The 20,641-nt window shown below is 40.1% G+C and overlaps 1 protein-coding gene across 1 annotated transcript in view; it reads right to left on the bottom strand.

The window, feature by feature from the left end:
• FAM178B (family with sequence similarity 178 member B) overlaps positions 1-20,641 on the bottom strand; it is a 125,821-nt gene that overhangs the window by 15,940 nt on the left and 89,240 nt on the right. The window contains exon 14 of the mRNA XM_036752206.1: positions 14,416-14,544. Coding sequence (XP_036608101.1) covers positions 14,416-14,544 — 129 coding nt within the window. The remainder of the gene's footprint in view (positions 1-14,415; positions 14,545-20,641) is intronic.

The raw sequence follows: 20,641 nt of genomic DNA, 5'->3' as shown, positions 1-20,641 counted from the left end.
AGGAAAGGTCTGTCGCACCAGGGTGAGAGTGAAGAACAGTCCAGTACAGGCTGCACCAGTGCAGACCAGGCCCCAACAAACCAGGAGCAGGCCTTGGGAGCAAATGAATCAGCAGCTATAGCAGCTGCTTCTGGAAATCTCAGACCACAGATGGTAAGGGGGTTGAACAACTGGTCAGAAGGAGATTACGGCGATCTCTTTACTGCCACTGAGGGCAGGATTCTTTTGCTTTGCCCACACTCAGATCCAAGTCGCAGTTCTGGATGGCAGTCCCAGGGCAAGGAGGGGCACTAGCACATCAGAGCTTGTGGCTATAGGGGAGCAGGGACCCTTCTCACAGTTCCAGGGCAGAAAAGAGTGCTTGTAGTTGCTCACAGACCAAAGCACAGCCCAGAAGAGTAGTAAACACACCTCTCTTTAGATCACACCACCTTGGAAAAAATAAAAATTTACAGGTCCCTAGAGGTCTCTCTGAAAACAGTTGCACAAACCCCTTGAAACCTGTGACAGTGAGCCCTCCACCCTTGAAGCAGAGCTTCACTTTAGCAAGGAGTTAAAAGTCAAGAAATAGGCTGGGAAAATGAATAAACAACAGAAAAAAATTCTGACCAAAGAAAGTTACTATGGTGAAACGAAAGCTCAAAACACACTCAGAAGATAGCAAAGTCAAAATTCCTACATCCAAAGCCTCCAAGAAAAATATGAATTGGTCTTAGGCAATGGAAGAGCTCAAAAAAGGATTTTAAAAATCAAAAAAAGAGGTAGAGGAAAAATTGAGAAGAGAAATGAGAGTGATGCAAGAAAATCATGAAAAAAGTCAACAGCTTGGTAAAAGAGGCACCAAAAATACTGAAGAAAATAACACCTTAAAAGCAGAATAGGCCAAATGGTAAAAGAGGTACAAAAATTCACTGAAGAAAAGAACTCATTAAAATATAGATTTGGCCAAATGGAAAAGAAGGTACAAAACTTCACTGAAGAAAATAATTCCTTAAAAATTAGAATTAAGCAAGTAGAAGCTAATGAGTCTATGAAACAGAAAGAAACAATAAAACAAAACCAAAAAATGGAAAAAAATAGAAGACAATGTGAAATATCTTATTGGAAAAACAACTGACCTAGAAAATAGATGCAGGAAAGATAACTTAAAATTTTATTGGACTTCTTGAAAGCTATGATTAAGAGAGGAGCCTACACATCATCTTTCAAGAAATTATCAAGGAAGACTGCCCTGATATTCTAGAGCCAGAGGATGAAATAGAAATTGAAAGAATCTACTGATTACCTCTTGAAAGAGAAGACAAGATGAAAACTCCCAGGAATGTTATACTCAAATTCCAGAGCTCCCAGGTTAAAGAGAAAATATTGTAAGCAGCCAGAAAGAAACAATTCAAGTACCATGGAGCTATGGTCAAGATAACACAAGATTTGGCAGCTTCTATATTAAAAGATCAGAGGGCTCGAAATATGATATTCCAGAAGGCAAAGGAGCTAGGATTGCAACCAAGAATCACCTACCCAGCAAAACTGAATATAATCCTTCAGGGGGAAAAATGAACATCCAATGAAATAGGGGACTTCCAACCATTCCTGATGAAAAGAGCAGAGTTGAATAGAAAATTTGACTTCCAAATACAAGACTCAAGAGAAGCATAAAAAGGTAAACACAAAAGGTAAACAATCAAAACATAAAGGACTTAATAAGGTTAAACTGTTTACATTCCTACATGGGAAAATGATACTTGTAACTCTTAAGACCTTTCCTTTTATTAGGGCAGTTAGAAGGAGTACATATAGACAGAAGGCATAGGTGTGAGTTGAATATGATGGAATGATATCTTTAGAATAGGGTAAATTATCTCACATAAAAGGGGCAAGAAAGAGCTATTATAGTGGAGGAAAAGATGGGGGAAGTGACAGGGAATGCTTGCACCTTACTCTCATCAGAATTGGCTCCAAGAGGGAAAAAGATACACATTCCATTGGATATACAAATCTATCTTACCCTACAGGAAAGTAGGAGGGGAAGGGGATAAAAAAAGGTGGTCATGGTGCACATAAAAGGGAGGGTAGATTGGGGGAGGCAATAGTCAGAAGCAAAACGCTTTTGAGGAGGGACAGGGTGAAAGGAGAGAGAACAAATAGAATAAACAGGAAGAAAACAGGATGGAGGGAAGTATAGTTAACAATCATAACTGTGAAAAAAGTTTTGAAACAAGTTTCTCTGATAAAGTCCTCATCTCTCAAATATATGGAGAAATGAGTCAAATTTATAAAAATAAGAGCCATTCCCCAATTAACAAATGATCAAAAAATATAAATCATTTTTTAGATGAAGTCATCAAAGCTATCTATAGCCATATGAAACAAAAATGCTGTAAGTCACTATTGATTGGAGAAATAAAAATTAAAACAATATTGAGATACTACTTCACACCTATTAGATTGACTAATAGGACAGAAAAGCAAAATGATAAATGGTGGAGGAGATATGAGAAAAGTGAGACACTAATGCACTATTGTCAGAGTTCTGAACTGATTCAACCATTATGTAGAGCAATTTGGAACTATGCTCTTTTCTGGTGGCAAAGAATTGGAAATTGAGGGGATGTCTATCTGTTGGAAAGTGACTGAACAATTTGTGGTATATGGTTGTGATGGAATACTACTGTGATGTAAGAAATGATGAGCTAGATGCTCTCAGAAAAACCCAGAGAAACTTACACGAACTGATGCAAAGTGAGGTAAGTAGAACCAGGAGAACACTGTAAACAGTAACAGCAATATTGTAAGATGATCAGCTGTCAATGACTTAGCTATTCTCAGCAATATAATGATCCAAGACAATTCTGAAGGACTTATCATGAAAAAGCTGTCCATCCTCAAATAAACAACTGATGGAGTCCGAATACAGATCAAAGCAAACTTTTTTACTTTATTTTTCTTGGGTTTTTATTTTGGTCTATATTTTCTTTTACAACATGACTAATATGGAAATATGTTTTGCATAGTTATACATGTATAACCTAGATCAAATTGCTTGCCTTCTCAACAAGGGGTGTGGGGAGGGAGGGAAAGAATTTGGAACTCAATTTTTAAAATGAATGCTGAAAGTTGTTTTTATATGTAATTGGGGAAAATAAAACATCAAATAAAAAAATATAAATGCTACATTCTAGACATGGTCAACACAAAAAAAAATTAGAAAAAGTAGAACTGACTACATTTTAGTAGACAGGAAAAGCTTTTTTATGGACATGAGAGTTATGCCTGAGTTCAGCTATCTGTGCAAGTCAGACCATCAAGTCATTATAGCTACAATCAGAATTCATAATGAACAAGAAGAAAGAATATTGATGAGGAAAAGATATGGCATACAATTGAAAAGATTAACCCTGAATAATCTAAATAATCTATTGAAAAATAAAAATGGGAAAGAGAAAACAGGAATGACATCAACATTAACTATAACAATTTCATCCAGAAGCTAAAGCAACATAAATTAGTTGTTACAAGACCACAAAAAAAAAATCACCTGGAAAAAATAATCGCCTGAACAAACATTTGACTTGTTAAACCAGGGGAGATGGCTGCCAAAGGCAAACCAGGTTGGAATATAAATTCTTTTGTAAAATCTTATTAAGAAAGATGATAGGTGATTATGACCAATATTGTCTCATAAAACAAAGAGAAACAATAGAAGATAAAAACCAGTCTAAAGAAAGTTTGGCAAGCTATCCATGTAGGCAAAGTCATCCCAAGTGCTTTGAAGGATGAACACAAAAAGAGGACTACAAACAGATGGAAAATGGAAAAGATTTGCAAAAATTATTACAACAAACTGTTTTCTCTATCAAGCATAATGGAACCACCACACTTGGACTCTAACATCACAGTACCTGAGGTGCTTACAGAAGAAGTATAAACAACACTAAAGAGTACAGAGATGAGAAAAGCAGTAGAATTGGATTACATATATATAGCAAGGATGTTTACCCAAAGTATTTGCTTTGTAACAAAGGAGCTCCAGCGCACAGTACAGGTCAAAGAGGGACTCCTTATGGATAGATAAACTTTTTTGTGGATGACACTAGTATTGTTTGTGTCAGACCCCAAGACAATTACAGAGCCTCCAGAAAAGACATTCCTTTCATTTCAATGTTCACTCATTTCAGTCTTGTCCAATTCTTTATGACCCCATTTGGGGTTTTCTTGGCAAAGATACTGGAGTGGTTTTGCCATTTCTTTCTCCAGCTCAATTGCTGATATAAACAGGGTTAAGTGACTTTCCCAGAGTCACACAGCTAGTAAGTGTCTGAAGCTAGATTTGAACTCACCAAGAAGAGTCTTCCTGATTCCAGTCCCAACACTACTGTGTCACCTAGCTGGCCTTAGGAAGACATCAGATACTACCCAAAAGAGTTTGGCATGTTCATCCACATAGGAAAAACCAAATGGATGTTGCTCACATTTCACATGCATCTAAATTTACCCCCTACAGAGTATATACAAGAGTATTTATATCTGGGACAAATAATACAGATGGACAATGAGCTGGGCTCAGAGTTGAAAAGGAGAAGAAAGGGCTAGATTGCCTTTGGTAAACTGCAAAATACTTTTACTGACCTCAAGCTTCCCATAACAGCAAATGCCCCCTTCTCCCTTCCTTTCCTTTTTCTTCTTCTTTTTCTGAGAAGCCTCTTGCATAGTTTATTTCCTTGAATTCATTTGAATTCAGAAGGGGCCACATGGAATCTAAGCATCCTCTAACTTGCAAAGGAATTCTGAAGCTTTCCAGTTTGGGGATTCAAAAACTGACCTTCTCCCAAAGCAAGACTGCCCACTTTCACTGGAGGTAATAAAATAAAGGACACCAAATGCATTAGCAGCAAAAGAGATTTTAAAGTAAAGAACAGGGTCTCTTTTCAAATGCAGTTTATGTCAAGCTATGTTTTCTCTGTTATTCTTCTGCTGCCCCATTTGCAAAGCCCTGGAAATCGAGCAGTTTCTGAATTACTAACAGGAAAGGCACTTGAGCTACCCCTCCTCAAGTTATATTCTGATGACTAACAGACTATTGGACTGGCTCAGGGCTGCTCCCAAAGATGGAAGTCAGTGATTATATTCTCAGAGAGGATGTCTACTGAGAAAGCCATTAGTAAAATAGATGAACACTGTTCATGGGGTCCAAAATGACTTGCATGCCCTGTTCACTGTAGAGTTTCTGACAATTCTGGTCGGGAGTATCTTGGAACACTGGTCCCACCCAATGGTACCTCTTATCAGTGTTCACACTGACAGTAAACACTAGGAATACCAGGCTAATGACAACGGGCACATTGGCCTTGGCCTTGGTTTCCTTCTGCTTCTTTACCCATTTATTTGGCTAGAGGAGACCTTTCAAAATTGGAAGATTCTAAGAAATCTTGCTTTTCTTTCTGATGACAGTTTGCTCATGAAGGGTCTCCTCTCAGGCATCCAAATCACCACTTGTATCACAGTTTTCCCCAGCCCCAGAGAAACATATTCTATGGTGACCTAGAAGGCTTACAAGTCACACAGAAATTTCACTTCCTGCTCAATCATTGCCAACAGCTTTTTTGATTCATCCAGACTTCACAACTGCTGAATCCAAGTTGGCACTATATTCCAGTTGCTCTACCGGAACAGGCTTCATGGACCTGGAATTTCAATCATTTTCCTCTCTTGGGCATCGGGATGGGCTTGGGGCTGAAGCAGCTTCAGCCTAGAGATCCCAGGTCATGTCTTAGCTGGTGGAAAGACTTGGGGAACTTCAGACCAGTTCCTCCTGGCTCCCTATTCATCCTACATCCTGGGCCAAAGGCTCATCCTTTCAACACAAATATTTTATTCATCTTATTGAAATACTGATACTTCTATAGAAAACCAAAGATGAGCAACATCATGCAGACAACAATGGAAAGGTAGGTATGAAAAGGCTGCAACATATAACAATTGAGGAACTCTGAATAACTGGGTGAAGGATATGGTCGAAGAATTATATGACAAAAAGAGAAGGGTTGGTCATATGGAAAAGGCAAAGATCAAAGGTAGAAAGAGTTACTCCACTTGTACTCTTGTGTATGTATCATGTCCCTCACTAGGCTATAAGTTACATAAAGGCAGAGATTATGTCTTATTCAAACTCTGTATTATACTTTCTAGTGCCCAGAATAATGCTCTGAACACAGCAGTCACTTAATACATGCATGCTAAATTGAATTTAGTCTCTAGCTGCCATGGAAACTCTGTAATTGCCCTTCAATCTAGAGATCTGTCTTCTTTCTCCTTTTGCCACTTATTGACTCCTATTCTACTTATTGTATACTGAGGCTGTCCACTTCTTTGTCCACCTAGCCTGTGTCTGGAAAATGCTGAGATTTTATGTCACAGGATGTTACTAGGATCTCAGAATCAAGAAGTCCCCTGAAACTGGGGGCAGCATTCAAGGATGTAATTACAGGGAAGCGTGTCAGTAACCCTGCATTGGAGAAGGTGGAGTTGGGGAGACATAGACAATACAAGGTAGTATATAACCAAGTATTAGAGAATTTAATATAGATGATAAGAACTATAGGAATTCAAAGCAGGAGACAATGGGCTGGAGTAGGCAGCAGAAGTTTGGAGGAGATGGATATTGAGCTGAGCGCTGACCTGTAAGTTAGAGCAGGAAATATGTTCCAGACAGACTACCTTGGGTAGTAGGAGTAAGCATGGTATATGAGACACACGATAAGGTGACTGGAGTGAAGAACTCATATCTGGGAATAATATAAGATAAAGTTGAGTGGATAACGTAGGACTAGCTGATGTATGTTAAGAGGGTCTGGAATGTCAGACAAAGGAGTTCATTTTTGATCAAATGGACAAGAAGCCATTTTTTTAAGCAGAGGAGTTATGAAAAATAAAACAATTGTATTCAAGATGGATTAAAGAGAGGAAGAAACTAGTGGGGGAAGGGGAAGGTTAAGAAGCTATTGCAGTTAATTCAGTTATGGGAGCCTGGACCAGAACAGTGATAGCAGGAATGGAGAGGAAGGGAGGAATTTGAGAGATATTTCAGAGGAAGAATAAACAAGAGCCACTAATTGATGTGAAAGACAAAGATATCTCTTATAGTTTCAAGCCTATTAGGCACAACTGGACTGGACTTTGCAGTACTTGCCTTCAAACATCTTAGGAGTATTCATTCTGAAACTCTAGGTAAGGTTAAGTAATTGCTAATGTTTGGTGTACCAATCAAACAGTGATCTAATTAAAAACTCTTTTCAACATCGGTTTCTCAGAGACCTCCTTCCAAGGATCATAAATAGTGAATCAGACTGTAAAGGAAACTTGATCATTCTCAGTTTACAAAAGAAGGAAAGTGAGGCACAGAAAGGGAAGGTATATAGACATTCTGGGATAGAACCTAGCAGTTTCTACCTCATGTTTAAATAAAAAAGTTTTCTCTGAATCCTTCTTTCAGAAGTCAAGATTCACAAAATGAATGGAGCTATCATTATCTCCAACATATACATGTGTGTCTTACAGGAGGGGAGATGTGTGAAGTCAAAAGGGAAGTGCTATTTCATGGTGACAGAACAGGACTGGGAAAAGGGAACTCTGAGGTTCCACTTGTTTTATTCTATGAAACAGAGAATATGACTTCTCCCTTTCCCTCTCACGAAGCCTGGAAGCCAGGTGTTTACCCTGCTATAGTCAGGATGAAAATTATGTTGTAGAATTAATAATAATTGTGCTTATATAGCTTTTTGTGATGTGCTGTCATTATATAATTTGATCTCTATAACATCTTTGTGGGGTAGGGAAGGCAGATATTATAATCAACAACTTGGATAAAAGCACATATATATATATATATATATATATATATTACAAGCTCATCAGCTTTATGGATAACACAAAGCTGGTAACATATACTGGATGACAGAGTCAGAACAATGGGCCAAAAATTAATAAGACAGAATTAATTAGGGATAAATGGGATCAACATATCAACTGTACAAGGTCAGGATTGGAGAAGCATGTCTAACCAATAGTTTGTGTGGAAAAGATATTGGAGTTTAAGTGGATGGCAAATCAAGATGAGTCCACAGTGTGACAAGGCAGCCAAAAAGCTCATGTTGTCCATAGGACAATATAGCATCCAGAATGAAGGTGGAGGCGGTCCCAACACTCTCTGCTCTTGTCAGACCACATCCATCCAGGTACTGCATTTAATTCTGGGCACCAAGTTTAGGAAGGACACTGACAAACTTAAGGATGTCCAGATGACGGTGTCCAGGACAGTGATAAGACCTGGCAAATATGGATCAGTTAAAGGAAATAGGGATAGTTGGCCTGAAGAAGATAAACCTCTGGAGGAAAATGATAGCTGTCTTCAAATATGTCAAAGGCTATCACATGGAAAAAGAATTAAACTGTTGGCCACTGAGGATAGAATGCGTAGATGCAGGGAATCAGATTTTTTTGCTAAATATAAGGAAAAACTTCCTAAACAATTAAAGTTGTCCATCACGCTAGAAGTCTTTAAGATAAGACTGGACTTCAAGTCATATCCCCAACGGGGATGGGATCTTAGAGCCCTCTGCTTACTTCTTTGATATTTATCGGTTCCAAGAGCAGAGAGGCAATCAAATGGGTCTGGGTGACGCACAATACAATTTGCTTATAGAGAAAGAAAAAAAGAGGAGTGAGGACTCCTAAAGACAATAGAAGCTGGCCTTGTTATCAGGATATGGCAGCATCTTTAGTTGCTCACTTATGAGAGAGGAGAAAAAACAAGGCCTCTCCCTGTCATGACCCGGCCAAACCTCACCCCACACGCCCCAGACAAATCTACTTGCCTGGCTACCTGACGCAGCAGTGAAAGCAGTAAAACTTGTTCATCTGCTCTATTAAGACATCACACAGAACACAATGCACGCAAAAACATACAACACATACAAACACAAAGGATTTCCATGCCTGACAAGCAATACACAGAAAAATATCAGTAGACATACACAACATGGGCAGAGACATACACAGAAACATTACAAAAGAAACATACATTCATAAAATAAAATTAAAACAAACACACATCCTATGTTAACAAACCGCTATCACCCACACTCACCACCCAAGCCCAGAGAAGCTTGAGCATGTGCACTCAGAAGAGAAACCTGGGGGAGCATGAGCATCCAGACACATATGCTCTTATGAGGCTCAGTGTTGAGGCAGCTCTGTCACTCCACAGCTCAGGCCTGGGTGGAACTAAATTAGCATAGATGAAGAAACCCCCAGAGACACAAAGCCTGTTTTTCTGCCTCATCAGGATATTCTTCTAGACTATGGCAAACAGAAGACATGCTACTGAACAGAAGGCAGAAAAATCCAACGTGTGTCCTAACTAGTGGCTGGCACCAAGGCAACTTGGAGTCGAGTGTCTTTAAGAAGACCTTCCTGAATATGTCAGTTCTGTTCCAAATTTCTCTTCCCTTTCCCCTATGTCAGCATCACTTTCAGTTTCATATGATGGGGAAGAACACTGGGACCACTATAAATTTTCCAGCTCTTGTTGGTAACTTTGAGATGATCATGCTATTAAACTGGACCTGGCTATGCAATATTGACAGAGAACAGAGAAAGAAATGACAAGAGATCAGAGACTCCCAAGACACAGAGCCTGGATAGAAGCCCCATTTCGAGGCACAAGGCTGGTTGCCTTACAGGCCAAATTGAGGCAACTACAAGCAATCTTGAGGATCTTCATCTTGTGCTAGGACATTTTCTCCTTTCTACATTCAATCTAACAGATCAGTCTCTTTGAAGCATATCATAACTATCACCATCATCTTGATGACCAGTAAAGCATCTTTTTACTTTGACCTCTTTTATTTGACCAAATATTATATTTCTCCTACAGAAATATGACTCAAAAGCTGGTGACTAGAATGTATCAGTGAATATCAAAACCACTGTGAAGTATATCCATCAAACCCTTTTTTCCCCACGTCTTCAAAAGGATTCAAAAGAATGCTTAAAAGTTTATAAGGTCATGGGATTTAGAGATCATTTCACTGAACCCCCTCATTTTACAAATGAGGAAACTGAGGCTCAGGGAGACTAAGTGGCTTCCCCAATGTCACAGAGTTAAGTAGTAGAACTAATATTCACAGCCTAAATCATCGAATTTCAACCCCAGGGCTGGCACAAACCACTCAGAGAGGCAGTATTCCTGAGCTCTACTACTGCTTTGATGGTTGGCTCTGACTGAGCTGGGACAAGAAGCCAATCTCATGAATTCCCACGATGGGGTTATGTCCACTAGAACAGGCTGCCTCTTTTGTTTAATGGGTGATTGGCTTTCTAAAGCAGGAATCTTGGTAGCTGATAATTACCAACAATACATTATGATTGTTACTGTCATAACTGTATGACATTTCTATAGCCAAGAGCATCTAATGGGAAAAGCTGAGTCTTCATCCTCATATAAGATTCTCTTTATAGTGTGAATGGCAAAGAAGGTGGTGAAAGAGGTAGATTCTGAGGTTATAAAGTGCTCCCCAGTATCCCCATTACACTTGCACCATTCTAAGATTGTCTTCCTAAATAGTATGTAAGCTCCTGGAAGGCAGGTGCTGTTTTTACATTTTGCTTTTCTTCCTATCACCAGCACTTAGCGGAAGAACTAGCACATAGTTAGTGCTTCATAAATGCTTGCTGATGGCTTGAGGTAGCTAGTGAAAAGGAAAGAGCGCTGGACCTGGAATCACCAAAACTTGAGTTCAAATCTGGCTTCAGACACTAGCCATGTGATCCTGGGCAAATCACTTAGCCTCTGTCTGCCTCACATTTTTCAGCCATAAAGTGGGGATAATAAGAGCATCTCACAGAGCTGTTGCAAGGATCAAATGAAATAATGTTTGTAAAGAGATTAGCACAAGGTCTGGCATATAATATCTAATAATAATATATAATATGATATTAGTTAATAAATATCTGTTCTCTTCCCTCCTGATTGATTAAAAAGGATGTGCAGTGAGGAGATAGCTGAATGATTTGATCAAAGCTGCACGGCCATGAGAGAGGAATAAGTGAATCAAGAAACATTTAGTAAGCACTTACTGTGTCCCAGGTTCTAAGTGCTGGGGATACAAAAAAAGGGCGAAAACATGGTCCCTGCCCTCACTTTCTAACAGGTGAGACAATATGCAAATAACTATGTACATGCGAGATACATAAAGAATAGAGAGGAGGTCATCTCAAGAGAGAAGGCAGTCATAGTAGGAGGAACTAGGAAAGACCTTCTACTGAAGACAAGATTTGACCCGAGTCTTGAAGGAGACCAGGGAAGCCAGTAGATGGAGGTGAGACAGAAGAGCATTCCAGACCTGGAGGACAGCCACTGGAAAGTTAAGAGTCTGGACATGGAGGATCTTATTAAATGAACGGCCAGTGGAGCTGGATCATCAAGTGTTTGAAGGGGAATAAAGTGTAAGAAGTCTGGAAAAGTAGAAAGGGGACAGGATGTGAAAGGCTTTGTTATTTTTTAAATTTAATTTAAAATGTTTTTGCTACATTTTAAGTTCCTGTCTCACTCCCTTCCTCTTCACCTTGCACTAGAGAAGGCGCCATTTGACACAGATTTATAAATATATGTAAAACCACACTATACCTACTTCTATTTATCAGTTCCTTCTCTGGAGGTGGATTTGGCATCTTCCTTCATGGGTCCTTTATAGTTGATTTGAGTATTTATAGTACTCAGACTCGGTTGTTCACAATTATTCTTTGAATGATATCGCTGTTACTGTATACAATGTTCTCTTGGTTCTGCTCACTTCACTTTTCATTATTCCATGCTGTGTGAAAGGCTTCAAACGCCAAACAGAGCTTTTTATATTTGATCCTGGAGGTAACAGGAAGCCACTGGAGTTTGAGTGGGGAGATGACATGGTCAGAAGTGTTTGAAAGAAATCGAGAGAAGTAGTAGAAGTCTCTGGCAGAAGTTTTAATGTACCATGGAAGGTGGAACTAGGGACAGGACACTAGTTGGTTTTCTCAGGGGTGAATATTGCCAAAGTGGGAAAAATCTATGGCAAAATGTGAGAGCAGAACCTCAAGAGTTGGGGAAAGCTGCCATTTTTTACCAAGCAGGGTCACTTTAGGTTAACATCATGACTATCCTGGCCTCAGTTTCCCCATCTGCACCATGGGGAGAAACCAAACCCTTTGAGCTTTGAGGATGAAAGGCTCTTCAGTGGCAGAAAACATGGCTACCTGTAAAACTGGGTTAATGACGCCACTCACTCTCTGGCTAGTGAGGAGTCTGGTCTTTGAAGATGAAACATGCTCGACCCTAATGAGGAGTCATTGTAGTAGAATTAAGACTGGGCGCCAGCTTCCAATGAGTTCTATTATAGACCACTAATCAGGCCCCACCCTGCCTGAGTAACATAGGGATGAGGGTTTCTTAAATTGTAAAACTTGAACTTTTCAGTTCACGCAATATTCAGGCAAAACGAAATACCACTCACCCCATCTACACTATTTGTTTCTGTTTGCCTTTGCTGGGGCAGCGTTCTTTTTCCCACCTGATTCTTGATTATCTTACTCAACATTCTGCCCTACAAGGCAAGGAAAGGAAATACAGAACATAAGGTAGAGAGAAAGAGTCTGTCAAATGGCTTCAAGCTTCAAGGTGTAAGTTTCTACCAGGAAAGTCATTCAGAATCTCCTCTTATTCTCCCCTCTAGAATCTCCTCTATCCCCCTATTAGGTACACCAGCACCTCAAACCCTGTGCTTAGGTGCATCAGGCCAAGTTTGCAAGCCCACTCTGATTCCGGTGTGAATACAACAGACCATTTTCTGAAATGGTGGCGTCCAACATGAGGAACTTTCTTTCATAGCATCCTCTATATGCAACGGAAGTGGTTCCCAAAATAACCAGTGATCCCTCTTATTTCTCATTACATTTTGGCCATTTAAACGGATATAGTCTATTGTCAGAAGGGCACTGATGGGCAGTAAAGCTAAAAATGACAACCTGCTGAGCTGGAGATGGCATGAGCTAAGATGGGCAAGGCAACTCTATGGCACCTATGGGCAGCTGCTGAAGTACATGGTGGTGGTACTTTATGCATCTTCATTATATACTTTTCCTTCCTTTCTCTCCCCCTACCTTCCTTCTTCTTCTACCATTCCCATTTTGTTATGGTTTAGGCCTATCTCCCAACAAGCATTGCTTATCCATGCTCATGGCATCTAGGATTAAAGAGGCTGCTTATACACAAACTAAAAGCTAACTTCACCCATTTTGGGGTAAAGAGTTACCTATGTCCTTAAGTAGTCAGTTACTGGTTCTGCTCTTTTAGAAACTGGAGCACAAGCCAGGAGCAATAATAAACAAGTGGGTCTGGTTTGTAGATAGTCCTTGACAAAGCAGAAGAAGGAATGGAGGCAGCTGTGACCCTCTTGGGAAGCAGCAGCCTCAGAAATGTGCTGAATATCAGGAAGAACAGAAAGATAATCTTCTCCCAGTTTTCCCAGAGGAGAAGCATACACAAGGAATTATCACATCTTCTTAATGGTCCTATATTCATTAAGTAATTAATTCCTTTATCTGATTTGCAAAAAGATGCCCAAAGGCTGCACCTTTGGATGAATCAACATTAACCTAAGAGAAGGTCCTCAGAACAGGCTGCCTACCTAAATTTTGAAGAAATAAAAGGGCCAAGGCCTTCAAGCTTCTGTGTTAGGAAGCCAAAGGGCCAGATCCAGCTTTACTCCAACCCATGAAAGTGTCTTGGCTCTTTAGGAATGAAAAATATGGCATCCAGAGACCCAGGGATTTGATTCCTTTAATCTTCATAAGGTAAAGCAAGTATCTACATCCCCTTACATTTCAATGACAAAATCACTGTCTCCTTAAGTTTTTTATTCCACCCCTGGCCACAGCTTCAACAGCTATATGAGCAACTCAGCTTCACCCAACTCCCTAGACCTTGGTTTAAGACTAACCTGAAAATCACCATGGAAAATAAAGTCACGTCAAGCTGTGAAAGACACAGTAATTCACATGTACGGTGTCAGGGATACATTCAACATTGGAGTCTCCATACCTAGTATACACTATATTGCCTTTCAGTGTCTCTGTGAGGGGGTGTGTACAAAGGTACTAATTACAGGCTATAGAGCAGATAATTAGCACCTCCTCTTAATAGGGGAGGTAACCTGTTGGTATCTGCCCTAGAACTGCCTCAGGGTTTTTTTTTTAATGTTTCTTTTTTTTTTTTAATTTTTTGGTGAGGGACAAAGGATGGAGAGTAATGGAGACACACCATACCATCCAGCCTTACCGCAGGTCTTGGACATTGGATGAGATGAGGACATAAAAAGAGCTCACCTCTTGATCTAGCTCCGAGTTGACTTCCAGCTGTTGTTTCTGGTTTTGCAAGGCTGGTGAGCAGGCAGTCAAGTGTTGCCCTAAGGAAGATGGTTTCATGAATCCCAGGAGATGGCAGAGCAAGGACAGCTGTAAAAAGAGGAGGAGGGCGCATTATTGATGTGGTGCTTAGGGATATGTACTGAGGAGTTCAGGAATCCTAGCAGAAGCCCACAACCAAGCAGCTTCTTTGTTCTTTTTTATCTAGAAACTGAAAATTGCTTTCTTTTTTTTTTTTTTTTTTTTGTAAACCATTTGTTAATTTGGTTTTATTTTTTTTTTTAAATTTATTTTTTATTTATTTTTAGTTTACCACACACAGTTCTACATAGTTTTGAGTTCCAGTTTTTCTCCCCTCCCTCCCCCCTCCCTCCCCAAGACGGCATGAAGTCTCATATAACTGTCATGTATAACTTCGCATTGAATTAATTTATGCTCTAGTCAAGTCGTGGAGAAGAATTTTGACCAATGGAATGAATCATGAGAAAGAAGAAACAGAACCAAAAAAAAAAAAAAAACAAAAAAAAAAACCCCAAAACCAAAAACAAAAGAGAAGCAGAAAAGGCGAGCATGTAGTAGTGTGCCTCAGTCTGTATTCAAACTTCGCAGTTCTTTCTCTGAATGAAGATAGCATTCTCCATCGTGAGTCCCCTGGAGTTGTCCTTGCCCCTTTAGGTTGCTGAGAGAAGCACAGTATGTCAGGGTTGGTCCTCACGGAATCCACATATCTGTGGCTGTGCACAACGTTCTCCTGGCTCTGCTCCGCTCACTCAGCATTATGTCGTGTAGGTTTTTCCAGGTTGTTATGAAGTCTGCATCATCCCCATTTCTTATGGCACAATAGTATTCCATCACCTTCATATACCACAGCTTGTTCAGCCATTCCCCAATTGATGGGCATCCCTTTGCTTTCCAATTCTTGGCTACCACAAAGAGAGCTGCTATAAATATTCTTGTACATATGGGTCCTTTTCCCGCTTGCGTGATTTCTTTGGGATACAACCCTAGAAGTGGTATTACTGGGTCAAAGGGTATGAACATTTCTATAGCCCTTTGGGCATAGTTCCACACCGCCCTCCAAAATGGCTGGATCAGCTCGCAACTCCACCAACAATGCAACAATGTTCCAATTTCCCCACATCCTTTCCAGCATTTATCATTCTCCTGATTTGTTATTTTAGCCAATCTGACAGGAGAGATGTGGTATCTAAGAGTTGTTTTGATTTGCATTTCTCTAATCAGCAGCGATCCAGAGCATTTTTCCATATGCCTGTAGATAGCTTTAATTTCTTCCTCTGAAAACTGCCTGTTCATATCCTTTGACCATTTCTCAATTGGGGAATGGCTTGTATTCCTATATATTTGGCTTAGCTCCCTGTATATTTTAGAGATGAGGCCTTTATCAGAGATACTAGTTGCAAAGATTTTCTCCCAATTTTCTGCTTCCCTCCTAATTCTTGTTGCATTGGCTTTTTTTGTACAAAAACATTTCAATTTGACATAATCAAAATTATCCACTTTGCATTTTGTAATGCTCTGAAAATTGCTTTCTTTAAGCTTTAGGAATCTAGTACATTACCAGGGACAGGCAGCAAGACTTGGAATCAGAATTGGGTTCAAGTCTTAGCCCAGAAGTTGAATAGCTGCCTGACCCTACATAAATCCCATCCTCTCCCAATGTCCGTTTCCTCAGATACAAACAAGGGGTAAGAATGCTAGAGCTACCTCCTTCACGGGGAGTGGTGTAAGGAAAGTGTGGCATGGTAAAATGAGCAATGAACTTGGGAGTCAAGAGACCTGGACTCACATCCGGCCTCAGACACTTGTCTGTGTGACCCTGGGCAAGTCACTCAAAAGTCTCTGGACTCAGTTTCCTTGCCTGTAAAATGATCTTAAAAAACCAAAATAAATAAATTAAATGGGAATGATAATACTTGCCTAGTAGAGAAGCATGTTGTCAATCCTAAAACGCTATACAAATGTGAGATAGCCAATAAACAGGGTGATATAGTGGAAAGTGGTCTAGATTGAGAGTCAGGATAGCTTTGAATCCCAACCCAGCCTGTCTGTTCTTGGGCAAGTTGCTCAGCCTCTTTAGGTCTCAGTTTCCTCTAAAGTTATTCTAAGACTCTAAGAACACATACATAAAGGCTATCTCGAACCCAGGGGGTCCTGATTCTATATAAGTAAAGGCAGAGAGAATCTGGAACAACAAGGTCTGGGAAAAGGGTCTCTGCCTCCTTTCTACTCTGTTTTCCTCTAAATTCTGAATTCCAAAAAGGCAAGTCATACGGACAAATGAGAGAACACAGTCTATCTTAGTACTTGGGTAGAAGGTGTCAGACAGCGTCTAAGTATATAGTCTAACCATCAGTATAAACGCCTAGAGGCATGCAGCCTGGAGCGTACAAACTGACAGGTGATAAGTTCACTTGGGCAGCCAGTACTAGTGGGAGCCCTTGATCTCCTTGGGCTGAAAACTGGAAGAGGCTGACTAATTTCTCGGAAGTTAGCTTCTTAGCGTCTGCAAAAGCAGACAATGAGGCTCTTGCTTCTCAGACGTTATATGAGATGGAGAGAGGGAGGAACAAATGGGCATATAGGAGAGGAGAGTTTGTCAAGTCCGCAAATGCAGCTCTTTGTGGGGGCAGGGAGGGGAGTGGGCACTATTGGTGTGGGTATTCACATATTTACACAGTCTCCTCCACCTCAGAAACTTGAACCCAAACTACCTGTTCACGCCATGTCCATATGGTTGCTCACGATTTAGAGCACCACCTTTCCTCAAGTCCAGCTCCCCTGCTCACCCCGAAGCCCCTCTTCCTGAGTACACCTGGCTGCTTCATCATGACTCAACATGACTCACTAGCCAGACACTCAACTCAGCACCTATCTACCAGATTGCAGGTTTAGACAGCCAAAGTCTCAAGGCTGCTAAAGGGATGAAATGGTGGCTAGGTGCCAGGATCATCTCCCTCTTCCTCCCCCTTTCCCCCGAGTCTGTGGCCCTAGGCTTATAGAAATGGTGCTGTGTTCTTTAGCAAACCATCTATCTTCAGTCAGGGAGAGGAGGAGGAGGGAGAATGAGGAAGAGCTAACTGGCCGGGGAAAGCTTGAACATAAACTTGACCCGGCTCTGCCCTCAAACCACTGAAGTCTCAGTCCCTTGGCAGGCTCTTAGAAATCCAAGGAGTAATTTCTAAAATACCCCTGTCCATTCATTTCTTACAACTGCACAAGCATTAGATTTTGCTTTTTAAGACAATGAGATTGAAAGGATAGAGAATTACACTATTACACATGCACAACCCAAACAAATAAAACATTCCTTTGGTGTCACGGCCATCAATATTATCTCCTTTCGGCTGTGCCCTGTGCAAAGTCTCTTTTGCTCTCTTAACAGCCCCTAAGCTCCATGAACCCAGGGAATGGGGGATGGGCAGGTGGCACATATTCACAGGCGCCTCACTTGCTCCCATTTTCTCCTTCTTGCTTAGTTAAAACAGCTTCAATCAGATCAGCTCACCAAGCTGCTTCTCCCTGTTATTTGCTATTGTACTTGCTGATTGCTTATTCTTTTTACATTTCCGGGCTGTGGGTATAGCACTAGAAAGCTGAATTAAAGGGATGAATCACTTAAGAAATAACCTTACACACACACACACACACACACACACACACACACCTGCAGTAAACTTGGGATAAGGACTTATTTTGTTTGTGACAGGTACCAGTAGAATTAGGATACAGATTGTAAACTGCCTGAAGTTGTGAGACATCATGCCAAACATTCAGCCATAAAGACCAAACGACTCACACCAGGAATCAAATAATTACTCAAGAAAGGAGGCCTCCCTTGGCTGGGTTATTTTTTTCTATTCTGAAGTAAAGAAGATGAGTTTGTTTATTGTAGCTCCCATGATGATGCCAACGTTGGAATGATCCCAAGGTAGCATCGGCACTGATGCTGGACTTTTCCAAGATAGAATGATTATTTATGTTCTCATACCCCATCAGTCACCCACCAGCATGGCCACCTTGACATGCCACTTAATATGTGAGATTAATTCAGTTTTCCAATTCTTTTTAAAATTCAATTTTGTTTTATTTTCAGTTCTGAATTCTCCCTCTCTTTCTCTTCCATTCCCTCCGCCACCTACTGAGAACTCAAGAAAAACAAAACTCATTACATATATGTATAGTCATGCAAAATGAATTCCCACATTAGCCATGCACAAAAACAAAATTAAAAATAAATAAAAAGTGAGAAAGAGGAAATAAAATATGCTTTATTTTGCACCCTGAGTCCACCCAGCCTCTCTTTGGAAGTGGGTACCATGTTTCATCATCAGTCCTTTGAAATTGTGGTTGATTACTGTCTTTCAAAGTTTGTTATCTTCACAATATTGCTATTATTGTATAAACTGTTTCCCTAGTTCTATTCACTTCACTTTGTATCAATTCATACAAATCTTCCTAGGTTTTTCTGAAACCCTCTCCTTCATCATTTTTTATAGCATAGAAGTATTCCATCACATTCATATACCATAACTTGTTCAGCTACTCCCCAATTGATGGGCATCTGATTAACTCTTTATCTAGATTTCTCCCAATACCACAAAACCTACTCTTACTTAACTTCTCTTCTACTTCATTCAGTTCATTAGTAACTTCCTATTTATACTGGATTCTCTCCTCCTGCTAAACAATATGGATTCAACCACTTCGCTAACACTGCAGACTTCCCCCCATTGGTTCATACCTTGGATCCTATATGAGAATCATAGCATATCAAACCTGGAAGCAACCTCAGAGTAGTTCAACGTCTACTGGAGCAAAAATCCCATTTGCAACACACCTGACAAGCAGTCAGCCTTTGCTTGGAGTCACTGAGTGAAAACAAATTGGCTAACTACATAAAATGGCCTATTTGATCTCTAAATCGCTCTGGTTGTTAGAAAGTTTATTCTTATATCAAATCTAAGTCATCATTTCTTCAACTTCAAACCAATGCTCCTATTTCTGTCTTCTGGGGCCAAAAAAACCCATGAATATCTCCTCCATGGGATAGCCCTTAAAATAACTGAAAACAATTATCATGCTCTTCCCCTACCCCTACCCTCAAGTCTTTTCTCCTGGATAAATATTATGCAGTTCTTTCACCCAGGGAATCCTCAGTTTAATCCTCATATATTATAACTTTAAAGTTCTTGACCACTCTAGCTGTCCTCCTCAAGATACTCTCCAGTTTAACAATAACTTCCTAAAATGTGGAGCCCATGACTAACATAATGATCTAGACACGGTCTAGCCAGCAGGCCCTTCCCCAATCCTAGATACAACTAATCTCTTAATGTAGACTAAGAGTGCGTTAGGGTTCTAGTTGCCATACAACACCACTGATTCAGCTTGTAGTCTACTAAAACCTTAGGAAGAAATGAAGGAAGAGGATAGAGATGACAAGCTCTTGGTCAGTGAGCTAAACCTTGATCTCTGGCAAAATTCTAAAAGATAGTTAAAAGATGGTTAACAAGTATGCGGAAAAGTCAGCAGTGATGACATACAGCCAACAAAACCAGTTCATGCCAGACTAAGCTCATTTCCCTTTTTTGACAGTTATTAGGCTGGTAGTTCAAAGGAATACTACAGGTATACTTTCACTAAATTTTATCAGAACCTTTGACCAAGTCTCCCATGCTATTCTTATAGATAAGATAGAAAGCTGTGAACTAGACAGTTAGGAAGAAGATCCACACATATTTGAGTAGTCTTTAATGGTTCAACATGACCTTGGAAGGAATTGGGAACTTCTTCAGTTTGAGGGATCTTTGCTTATACTGTTTAAAGTTTTGCTTTGGTTTTTTTAATCAATGACATGGATAAAGGAATAGATGCAATGTTCATCAAGTTTGGAGATGACAGAAAACTGGGAGGGAAACTTGACAGAATGGCACAGTAGAAAGACCACTCTCTCTAGAGTCAGAGGTTCTGCTGCTTAATATCTATGGGACCTTTGGCAAGTCACTCCAGCTCCCTGGGTGTCAGCTTCCCCATGAGGCCCCTTTCAATCCTCCATCTATGATCCCATGATCCTACAAATCTCCTTTGCGTAAGAATTTGAAAAGATCTTAACAAGTCAAGACGTTGGGTCAAACAGAATAAGACGAAATTTAATAGGGATAAATAT

This window comes from Trichosurus vulpecula, chromosome 3 (genome assembly GCF_011100635.1).
Source record: "Trichosurus vulpecula isolate mTriVul1 chromosome 3, mTriVul1.pri, whole genome shotgun sequence".
Classification (NCBI taxonomy): Eukaryota; Metazoa; Chordata; class Mammalia; order Diprotodontia; family Phalangeridae; genus Trichosurus; species Trichosurus vulpecula.
This window is presented reverse-complemented; position numbering and strand designations above follow the sequence as displayed.